Raw genomic sequence first — 11758 nt, forward strand, 5'->3', positions numbered from 1 at the left:
AGAAATACTATTATGCCCAAAATGTTATCTCTTTCGAAAGAGGAGTTTCTTTTTAACACCCAACCACCCTCCCTGATTTACATAATTTAGTAGGCCTATCACATTACTATACTTGGTTTCATAACGATTTACAAAAACTCTTTTCTCTTTTTGCTCTACTATATCCACCCTATCCCCGTCATACGCTCACCCTCTTTCATTTATAGTCTGAATACGCAAACTCTACTATGATATTATATAGTTAAACAAAATTCAATTATGCCTTGAACTTAGCATAATTATATTAAGTCGCGATCTGGCTGTAAGCCTGTAACGGGCTAGTATTTTCAAATTTGTATTTCTTATTCTAGAATTTGAAAAAAAATATGTATAATTTTAGCTGTAGAGATTTTATTTAAAACCTTGTGATGACATTAGTTGGCAAAAATAGCAAATGTTGACGAGCTGCCCCACCCCCCCAAAAAAAATAACAATAATATCAACAACAACAACAACAACAACAACAACAACAACAACATGTGTTAGCAATCAACATAGTCTAACATTTTAGACCCTCTGTAATATGCGTTACGACTGACACAGATTTGTGGCTGCAAACTACATGTATTCCCTTCAGGCCCCTAGCTTTATTGGAGGGGTGGGAACGCTCTTAACACTCTTAAAGAGAAAGTCGAGTTTTGGCAAAGGTTTTAAAATATGGTGTGAGCTATCTCATTCATTATGTCGTTGTAGAAGGCTATCGTAGTAGAAATGTTCCGTGAAAGTGATTGCTCTTCGAATACCCCGATATTTGTAATATGACACGAACTGATAGCTTAAATATTTGGACCAAGTGTGTAACCCTACATACCTATTTATGTGTGCAATGCTGTTCACTGTATGTGATTTTCAGCACGATTTAGTCAGCTTCTTATCATTTTGATGATTTCAAAACCTAGAAATATACAATAATAACAATGATGAAAAATGATGATCCATATTATTATTATTATTATTATAATAATAATAATGTTATGATGATGATGATGATGATGATGATGATGATGATGATGACGATAAAAAAATGATAATGACAATAGTAATAATGATAATAATAATAATAGTATATGAGATTTGTAAGGCATCGAATCCACTTGAAATCAAATGTTCAAGGCGCACTTGTGAAACAAACACAACAAAAGCGATCACAGAAGAGCATCTTGCATTGTAAGCAATGGAACATAAATAAGATAGAACTTTAAAAACATGACAGAACAATTAATTATTTGCCGAATTAAACGTATACATTTAAAGATTATTTACAAACACTTGAACTTATCTGCTATTACCAATCTCACGAGGGAGATCATTCCACAGCGAAGGCCTATAAAAGCAAAGGTTCTTTCTCCCGACTTAGTATTGAGCTAAGGAAGAAAAGGAAATCAGGAGTTTTTAAAGCGTAAAGATCTGGACGGAATGTAATGATTTATCATAGTAATATTGTCATGTGAAATAAAAGCAAAATAATTCTGAAAACTTTGTGCGTTCACTCAACCAAGTGAGTACTTTGAGAAGTGTTTTGATGTGACTGTGTTTATTGGAGAGGGTTGAGCAGCAGTAGCTGAGGTAAGTTGAGGTGAGTTGAACAACACAACATTTCAAAAAGTCAATATGGGATGAAATCAAATCACGGGTAAATTTCTTTATGGCACTGCGACTTAGGTATTTATTATGAATCCTAAGGTACGCAATAGTATTGATACAGGACTGATTTAGAGACGTATTGATATGTTTTGAGACATTGTCATGTTTGAGTTAATTGAGTATACACACTAAGAATGCAATGTAATGTGACATACATGAGATACAGCAATATTAATTGAAGTAAAAGATACTTTATTTAAGTGAGACTTGGAACCATACAATACAAATTCAAATTTTGTGAGATCATTCTTATGTAGGCCTAATATCCGTTTCACATTGCAATCATACAACCAGAAATCAACTCTGTCTTTAACGTAATATTTATGAGGCCGCGCAGGAAAGATTGGATACGAAGTAAACGCGGACTAGAAATCTCGAGAGATTTAAAAGATTCCCAGAGGATATTCATCAACCCTATATAGAGAACAAAGCCAAGTAGAACAGATGGAAAGTTGTCAGCATCCTACCAGAACTGTTGTGGCATCTTTAAGCTACCAACTTCCGTTTTCCTTTCGCTTCCAATCTTCTACAATTAGAATATCTGGAACATGAATGAAGGATCATATAGCTTTCAAGACACATCACGCATGGAATATGAATAATCATCTACATGGAAATAAAAGTTACATTGTTATGGTATCATGTTGAGATTAATTTTATTGTGTCTGTTCAGAATGTTCTGAATGTTCATATATTTAATGAAATTGATTAATAATTGAAGAATAATCTTTAAAGCACCAACTTCTTATTCTTGCTACAGTCAGTCTTCAAACTTTGAAACAGTCGTCGTCAAGGTTGTAACCTTGACGACGAAAAGAAAAGTTTGAACAAATTTGAAAGAATCAAAGTTGAAATGCATTCCATTATAAAAAGAATGATAGAGTATCTATATTATCAAATAAACATTTACTTTACTTGTAAGAGAACTGTTACTGAGCTGGCGCCAGGAGAGTCCCTGGACGATGTGTGCGCTCTAATTATAGTTAACACTCTTATTATAAGGAGGGAACAAGATGGCTCTCTGTTAGATGTTGAAACATCGTAGAAGACTACGCCTGCAAAGCTGAGACTGGGATGAATACTCTTGGGTGACAATCGATGCCTCGTGAAAGTCCACTTGTAACGCTAGTAATTCCGCTTAGACACTTATTGTCTCTTATTAGCACTTCAAAATAAAGAGGAAAAGGAAGGAGCCGGACACAAGCTGCAGTGATGATTTATTTAATGGACCATCATAAATGTTGGTGTGTGAGCTTTTATCATGTAAAAGGAAAGAAAACGAGACTGGATTGGCAAACACATTAAGTACACTAAGAAGCCAATATAGGATACCCATCTTGTTATTATTCTTAAATAATTAAGTGTTTTATGGATTTCATGACTCGACTCGTAAAGGCGTTGACGCCAATTTCGTCACGATTTTTTAAAACAAAAGTTTTATTCTAATCTTCAGATTCTTACCTTTTTCAAACTTACTACATCGTATACGTTTTACTTTGCGCGATTATACTTCTGTGACTCACAATTAGTCAACACCCATAATTAAGATCATTACAAAAGACACAATAACATGTTTTGCCTAATCCATAATGTTTTCTTCATTAGTTCATATCCCCGCTCAGTTATTAGACTATACTGCAAGACGTACGTTTACAAAGAATGTATTACACTTTTTACAAAAATGGCAGACAAACCAATAATTGATATGTTTAATTTGAAAATAGTTATAAAGGGCAAGTCTACCCTGTTTAGTTGGTATACGTAAAAGCAAAAGTAAAAGAGAGGAAAATTAATAACATTTTGAGCAATATCCGATGAAAAGGAGGAAAGTTTTGAATTTTTGAAGTTCTTGTCACTGAAATACAAATTGGCAGCACTGTGACGTATCATGCGAGCTCCTCTCCAATTGCAGAAAATGTCATAATCTTTCATTTTCTTAGTTATTGATGACGGAATATATGTTTTATGCAGTCCTTTTCAGCTGGAATCCCCAATCCTCCTCCTGTTTCACCATGGACCTACTACGGGCTCTCACACGGTAAGCCTATATCTGCATCACCATGCAAGCCGATACTTATATTATAATCAGCATCTACACTGTTAAAACAAGTATTAAAAAACTCTGGGTTAAAAAATTGTTGGTTAAAAAACGCTCAACCATGGTTAAAAATGTAGTGTTGATTAAAATTTACTTTTAATCTTGCGTTGGTTAAAAACAGTGTTGATCAAAATTATTCCTTTTAACCTATGTTGGTTAAGTCTAAGTCGTTGGCAAAAATTGTAACCCAGCATGGATTAAAAACAAAATTCCGACAGTAATAATAGCCCCCTTCCGGTTAAAGTTTAATCAATGTTGATTAAAGTACTGGTCACGTGACCCAAAGGAACGATATCGAAGCGCGTAGCTAGCGATCGCTCGACAGACAAAGTACATGCAAAGTACATGCAGTTTACGCGTGCGACAAAATTAACAATGGAGGTTGTCGCGAGGACCTGAGAAATGGGGGTTTGGACGGTCTTATCTCCGCGTTTTCAGGTAAGAAATTATTTTAATATTATCCTCATCAATTCTAAGATTGTAAGGAAGAAGTGAAATAAGGTTCTTGCTTAAAGGAATAGTTGAGTGTTGGTCAATACTCACATTAGCGAACGAAACTATGATCTAAACATAAAAAACATACAATAAATGTCTAAGAATGCATCATTGAAGATATAAATCCGAAATATTACATTAGAGTGAATTTATATGCAAAAAACCTGTTCGACTGCAAATGATTTTATTTATCAAAAATTTTACTTTCGAGGCGTGTTCAGTGTAATTGTATAGCGCCACCTCTCGGTCAAGCGGCAGCACACCGTGAATTTTCGCCAAGACGACGATCGGATATGGGCGTGCAAGTAATATCCGAACCATGTCTATAGCGCGCTGACTGATTTATATTGTACACATTATGGTATGCGAGGCCTGCACATAATTGCATGGTCTGTGGTGGGTAGCGCTATTGTTTTTGAGCGCGATATGCGAATACTGTATGTGTATGTAGTGCGAGTACGCTCGACCTAGTAGTAGTGTATGTGTATGTATTGTACGTCGTATGACCAAGGAGTTACTACACACTCCTTGGTATGACCCAGTTGATTACTTCTACAGTGTAAAGAAAGTGGCTTACTCTATCTATCAACCAATATGTGAGACAACGCAAGGGCAATTTTGTATTTCGTTTGTAGGAACAAAGCTGTGGAATGATCAGATGAAATTAGATTAAAAACATCGAGGTTATCTGTCCACCTACCTTCTATGTAAATGACGTGGGCCTTCGTTTTTCCTTTTATATTACTTGTCTTCCTTTTATAATATGTGAAGAGTTTCATTCCAAAAGGAGCCAAATCCACTTTGGGTACTTCTGAGTAAATTGCCTTTTTTATTTCTCCACTTTCCCTTTAGCCATGTATACCTTCATGTTATATATGTTAAAGGTGTCACCCTGCATGGACCTGATTATCTGCCAATAATGATAAGAAAAAATCTTCCCTTCGGCTTTTCTGATGTTTACTAAATTTTTTGATTTTTTATTTTCGTGGATTTAGCTCCTTTTGGAATGAAACATGTTATTGTACCTAAAAAATAAAAAATAAATCATATTTTCTCAATAAAGTCACTGAAATTTTATTCAAATTTAGCAGCAAACCTTTCCTTTTAAATAATAATAGTGAAATCACACATAAATATAACCTTTCGAAAAGAAAGTAAACAACATTATTACAGTTTCATTCCAAAAGGAGCTAAATCCATTCAATTCCAAAAGAAGCTAAATCCATGTTTCATTCAAAAAGGAATTACTAAATCCACATTTTTTTTTGGCACATATCGCACGACAACCAAATGCCCTAAGATGTTGATACCCACTTTGATAGAAAAATAAGGTTTTACAAAATGGAAAAATACTAGAAGAGAAAAGGTAAGAAAGAGTAAAGACGGATTGAGGACGGTAAACCCCAAACAAGAGACTCAAAAGATCTACCCCAGAATCCTCTCACCGGCACCAGAGTTGCCTAGGCCAATGATGGCCGAGAAGATTGCGCAATGTACCGCGCCGGTCTGGCAGGAAGGTGCCAATTGCGGTGAGGGGTTTTCATGGACCAGTAGATCTGAGATTATATTATCCAAAAAAAAGAGATGAATATGAATTGACAAATAGTACCAAAAATAGAAGAAAAAAAAGAAATAAAGTGAAAGGCGTAAATATTCTAAAAAAGAATGAAACGCCGATAATACCAAACAACAACAACAACACAAAATCTAAAAATTTGATAGAAATCAGAAATAACTGGTGGATTTTTTGTCTTATCATATGTTATAGGTCCAGAGCGACACCTTTAACATATATAACAACATGAAGGTACATGGCTAAAGGGAAAGTGGAGAAATAAAAAGAAATAAATTAAACAAAATATTAAAAATTGTTGTATCAGTATACTATAATGAATAACAGTAGTGAATTAATTTAACATCTTACTTGATTCATACTTGTCCATAATGCAGTGTTTTTCAGTATTCTTATTTTGGTACTGCATGCAATTGTAAAGTTTAAAAAAAAAAGTGATTGTAACTTCTTGTAAATAAGTTGTGTTCTACAGTGCCTGTGTATTGCATGACCTACGTCAGTACGTGATAACTTGTAAATGTGTAAAGACATAAGATTTTAATATAATTATAGTAATGCTAAAATGAAGATACATAACATATTTTTATGGTGTACATTGAAAGCTTTATTCGGCCATAACTAACAGTTAAATTTACACAACATTATTGAGATGAATACAAATTATACTTGCTGTACTGAAGGCAATATTTAAACGTGATGTTGAATCCAACCATTGCATACAAACAGATCATGTGTATTAAAAAAGGCACATTTTTATTTAGCATCTATCGCTATGACAACTTTAACCGTCGTCATTAAGAAGGAGCAATATACTTTATTTGTATACCACCATGTCTTGTTACTTATTAGTTACTGCTTATTTATATACATCTTATCTTGTGTCTTTCATAAAAACTTGACATACTCTATAGGCAATGTGTAGATAAGTTTACCAAAGAAAAGTATCTATAACAGTAATGTTTCTACGCGCTTGACAAATATACTATTACCCCGGTCATTTGATTCAGTGCTTGCCCGCACACAATGTTTTGACTAGTACGTGATCATACAAATTTTGCCGAGAAACTGCCTACTAATTGATATATTTGGTAAATTATTATATCTATTTGGACTTGATAGATATAACGCATGTGTCACGCACTTGTGCGTAGTCCCATATACATCTTTCTGTGTACAGTGCTTGTAACTTTACCAAGACTGGGCCAATTTTTTTATCATTTCGATGATTCTAGAACCTTGCAGTACACACCAAGACTTATATGCTACATGTAGATGATCAACCTTTTCTGATCGATTCCACAACAATCCTTTCACAATGCAGTCGCATGACCATAACTGGTTTTATCTTTTAAGTTTCACATCTTACTTTATATATAAATGCTTTAAAAATTGTCTGAGTGATTCTTTTCCTTAATGTGTACGAGTATACATGTATACATACTCCATATCGATCTCAAATCCTGAATCATATCAGTTTCAGCACAAAATTAAGTATAGTTAGGTACATATATGTCTTTCATCTTCCCTAATGCTCGACTATGAATATCACCTCAAGTGATTAACATCCAACATAAGGTTTTTCAAAAAAATAGCACAGACATTTCAAAACTGGTCATGTCCTATACGCACACAAAAGACAATTCTGCGTTGTGTGTACTGAGTTTCATATGAATCGATCAAACTACTTCCAATAGTTTGCTCACATACTTATTTTACACACTGCACATGCATTGAGTTTTATACTGTTATTATAATGCCTCATCAAAGATACCAAAACTATAAAATTGCTAAAACTTGGAAAGAATATGCTCCACAAGATTATTAAAACAAAATTGTATTCTTTGTGCAAAGCTTGGTTACCATGGAGGTACCTTAACAGACAGACACAACAAATGTGTCTTGCACACCCTCGGGTCAATCGGTATACCAAGTTTTATTACAATTTGCAAAAAAATTTGACCCAGTTTTTTACAATAGACCAACAGAAAGACTCGTCTGCCCAACTGTATCCTTATTCCTTTATACACCCTTTCAAACTACAAAGTAGTTACAGGCAGCATATCTCTTGATGGTATAACCTTGAACCGCAATACTTTGGCGTTGAGCTGATTCACGTTCATTGATTCAAATGATGCATGAAACCAACTGTTTTGCTGTCTTGTGATCATTTCTCTTTTTCGCTTGCATTATTTTAGTCACATTGATTGCATTAAACAAAAAATGAAGACTATTTACAATAAGATATTCTACAAATCTTTCTTCTGTCCATGTTGATTTTCAACAGGTTCCGAAGTATAGTCTTTTTCATGATCGACTGTCACCTCAGTTACATGCACAGTCACTAAAACCAAACACATTGTTGACTCATGGTTTGACCTCTTGGCTGTAAATTTTATAATTACTACCGTAACTTCTTCAAGGAATATAGGTTGCCAAATAGATACAAATTGAAATATCCACCATTTCCACATGAGCAAGCACTGATTTTATCACAAATTATGAATTGTATAAATGACATAGAGCTTTTATACACTGATGTCACAATTTGTCTTTTATATTCCTACATTTCTTCCATTTGTAAACTTGCCAACCTCTTATTGTAATACAATATACAAGTGCCAAGCATGGTGGCTAATCTAGCAACAATAACAATTTATTTCTGGTACATGTATATCATGTGTTATGTGATTTTTTTTCTCCAGATAACCACATCCCCATGATCCCCAGGGACACTCTAGTATCAAGTTTGGTGGTATTTTGTCAAAGGGTCTCTGACATATCAAGAATACATGCTCGTAATGCTAAGCCATGCAATCTTTCACCTCCGGACCACAAAATCATTAGCAACCAAATGAGTCCAAAATGTTAAGTTCCAACCAATCCTCAAGATAGCCTAAAAACATGCCACATGGACAAATTAAATCGAGGCGATTAAGAGTCTTGCATGCAATCATGCAACAATGAACCTCATTTGACCTTTGACCTACTTATGTGACCTTCAACTCCAGAATATCATGGAGGCCAATAAAGGGCATCTACCAATCAAGTATGGTTACAAACAGATGCAGGGTTGGAAAGTTAGCAACCCTAATTGATTTTTGCAGGTAAGATTTCACATTAGACTTCATTCAAATTTGTGTACAGTCACGGAGGATGGACGGAAGGACGCCATTTGGATCCCTTAGTCTCTGCTCGAAAAAAAGCAGTTCTCAAGTCAGACAATCCCAAATGTTCACTACAGAGGATTACATGGATTTCTCTAATCGGCCTAGTCTCCTGGCTAGGATCACATCAACTTGTGGTGGAGGAAATGGTGCAAGCCGGGGCCTTGTGTGTCTAGGGTCATCAGGGAGCAGAACAGCCTTCGAGAACAGTGGTCCTTGGTCCTGTTCTCTGCGTTCCAGTATCGCACCGATGAGTCCTTGTACATACATGTAGGGGTAGGTCTTGGGGACCTTCTCCTTCCGGGCCACGTAGTTGTTGGCACGCTTTGACCATACTGCAACATATCTGTATCATAAAATAAAAGAACATGCAAAATGTAACAAGTTGCATTATATGCACACTCATTCTTGTCAATTGGAAATGATTCATATCTCTTAAAGATAAACTTGAGTTCTGGTAAAAAAAGAAAATGAATTCTCACAGAATCTAACGAAACTTACACTGAATGTTCAAGATTACAAATAAATGTCATGTGCCAAACAATTTTGGAAGAAAATGTATACTGGCTGAGTAATGAGCATAGAAAGATAAGGAAATCAGGGTAGTACTAGCCCCGACAGGCCGACACCATGTGTGTTGTCCCATATACATCTTTCTGTGTAAGTGATTGTTACTTTACCAAAACTCTGCCAAATTTATGATGATTTTGATGACTCCAGAACCTTGCATTACACACCAAGTATATTATTACACTGAATCCAAGTCCGCATTTAGGGTCCAAAATCAGCAGCATGATTGACAAACCATCAGCTTACAGTCCGTCATCTACATAATTTAGATGTGCGTCGTGTACAGGGACAACTTCTTTAGATGACGTCATATTTTGGCGATTTAAAAGGGGCGTTCCCAGGAAGGACAATTAGATATTTAATAATTTCCCCAAAATTGATAAATTTCATGGGAAAGAACTGCCAATTCGGATTGCCCTGTCCAACTACACAGGGAAAACAAAAAATCATGTGTTTTTTTTTTACTCCACCCACTTTGGATTGCCTTGTCCATCTAAAAAAAAATGTACAAATAAAAATAGGAAAAACAAGAAAGAAAAGAAAAACTTTTTTTCTTTCTTTCTAATTTCCACTCACTTTGTATTGCCTTGTTCATCAATCTGGTCGGGCCTGTCCTTGTGTGCCATGTAGTCGATGACCGCAAGCAAATTCCTTGCCCGGTTTGCTGGGTAGCTGGATGGATAAGACAAACAATTGGTATTACCACTACCATGATGAATGAATAGTAAATGCTTTAGACAAATCTCAGACTCATTGGCCCGTAGTCACAAAGGAGGTTTGTAGGAGGTTTGTACAAACCATGGTTTGACGATGGTTTACATCTATGGAATGCTGCTCGCATACCGTAAATTGTAAATTAACATTGTTAACAAGTATGGAGTTTACATTCCTTCTCCATCAGTTTACTAATGGCATTCCATAGATGTAAACCTTGGCCAAACCATGGTTTGTACAAACCTCCTTTGTGAATACGAGCCATTCACTTCAGTTCTGGATTTGTGTTGTAAATTATTGACTCTTAATTAAAGGTAGTTACATTTCCCTGCTACAACCACTCCAACTTGACTTAACATCAGGTACCGACACAAGTACGATACAAAGTCTGCTGTTTCAAGACTCTGCATGCATCCAAAAGTGATTTCAGCATTTATATAGATGTCATTCATAATTTCTCATTAACTTTGCTATTTGCTTCAAAATATGATATTGTAATTGTAACCGTACTGTAATGATATGTTTCAACTTTTCCACAGACAATCTTACTTCAAACATACAAAATGATACTAAAAATACTTACTCAAAGGAATACCGCTTGGAAGCATACATCAGTATATGGTTGTGGAAACACTCGAGCATGCTGGTGTGCCTAAGGAATTATGAAAACAAAATAAAAACTGATATAAATGATAGGGCATTTCATTATTTTCATACCACAAAATCAATATTGAAAATCCCATGTCATACACATGAGCAAATAAGATGCATTATCTTGACCTGCTGATATGTCCCAATTTTATAGGTCATAACCGAAAAAGAGCTCAATCTTGCAAACATGTACGTAATGAACGCATTCTCATTAAATTCCTCTCAATTTACAGAGCCTTTTGTACATGTATACAGAATCCTACCTGAAGCGAGCAAATCAGCAGAGTAGGCCAAGTTCTCCATGAATTTGCGGTCAAAGGTGACTTGTACTATTCACCTGCTAATTCCCCTACTGCTGCTTGGAATTTCTTCGCTGGGGATGGATTGTGTTGTCTGTTCTTCATATCTGTAAAAAGTGAAGAAACGAAAGTCATTCACAAAGTAAAAAACATTCAGATTTTAAATCACCAAAAGAAATTATTTTGAAGATGGCATTCTCTAATAATTATCACAGCTAGCCAGATTTGGAATTTGCATGACTAATAACTGATGCATTGGTTCTCTGTCACGTATGTGAAGTTGAGACACTCTTTGGTAGAGATAAATATAGATGAGACAGTCACATCTCAAGCAAGCTATAGTATAACCTTGTCGACTTTTAAAAAGAGCAGGATGTTTACCCGGTTGACTAGCCCTGCACGTCATCATTACAAAGAAAACTGCAGTTGTAACGAGGGACATTAAAGGTAGGGTCTATTACAAAGTTTTGGGAAATTTTGAAAATTGGGTGGATAGTGATTCTTTACAATT

At 35.3% G+C, this 11758-nt stretch overlaps 1 protein-coding gene across 1 annotated transcript; it reads right to left on the reverse strand.

The window, feature by feature from the left end:
* Positions 1-7263: 7263 nt before the first annotated feature.
* Positions 7264-11502, reverse strand: LOC115924056. Its single transcript, XM_030985667.1, has 4 exons — positions 11212-11502; positions 10881-10949; positions 10160-10255; positions 7264-9359 (listed from the first exon to the last, which is right to left on the reverse strand). The coding sequence occupies exons 2-4, from the start codon at positions 10937-10939 to the stop codon at positions 9095-9097; spliced, it is 420 nt and encodes a 139-aa protein (XP_030841527.1). The 5' UTR covers positions 10940-10949; positions 11212-11502; the 3' UTR covers positions 7264-9094.
* Between the last annotated feature and the right edge of the window lie 256 nt (positions 11503-11758).

Source organism: Strongylocentrotus purpuratus, unplaced genomic scaffold (genome assembly GCF_000002235.5).
Source record: "Strongylocentrotus purpuratus isolate Spur 01 unplaced genomic scaffold, Spur_5.0 spur5_scaffold_15, whole genome shotgun sequence".
Lineage (NCBI taxonomy): Eukaryota > Metazoa > Echinodermata > Echinoidea > Camarodonta > Strongylocentrotidae > Strongylocentrotus > Strongylocentrotus purpuratus.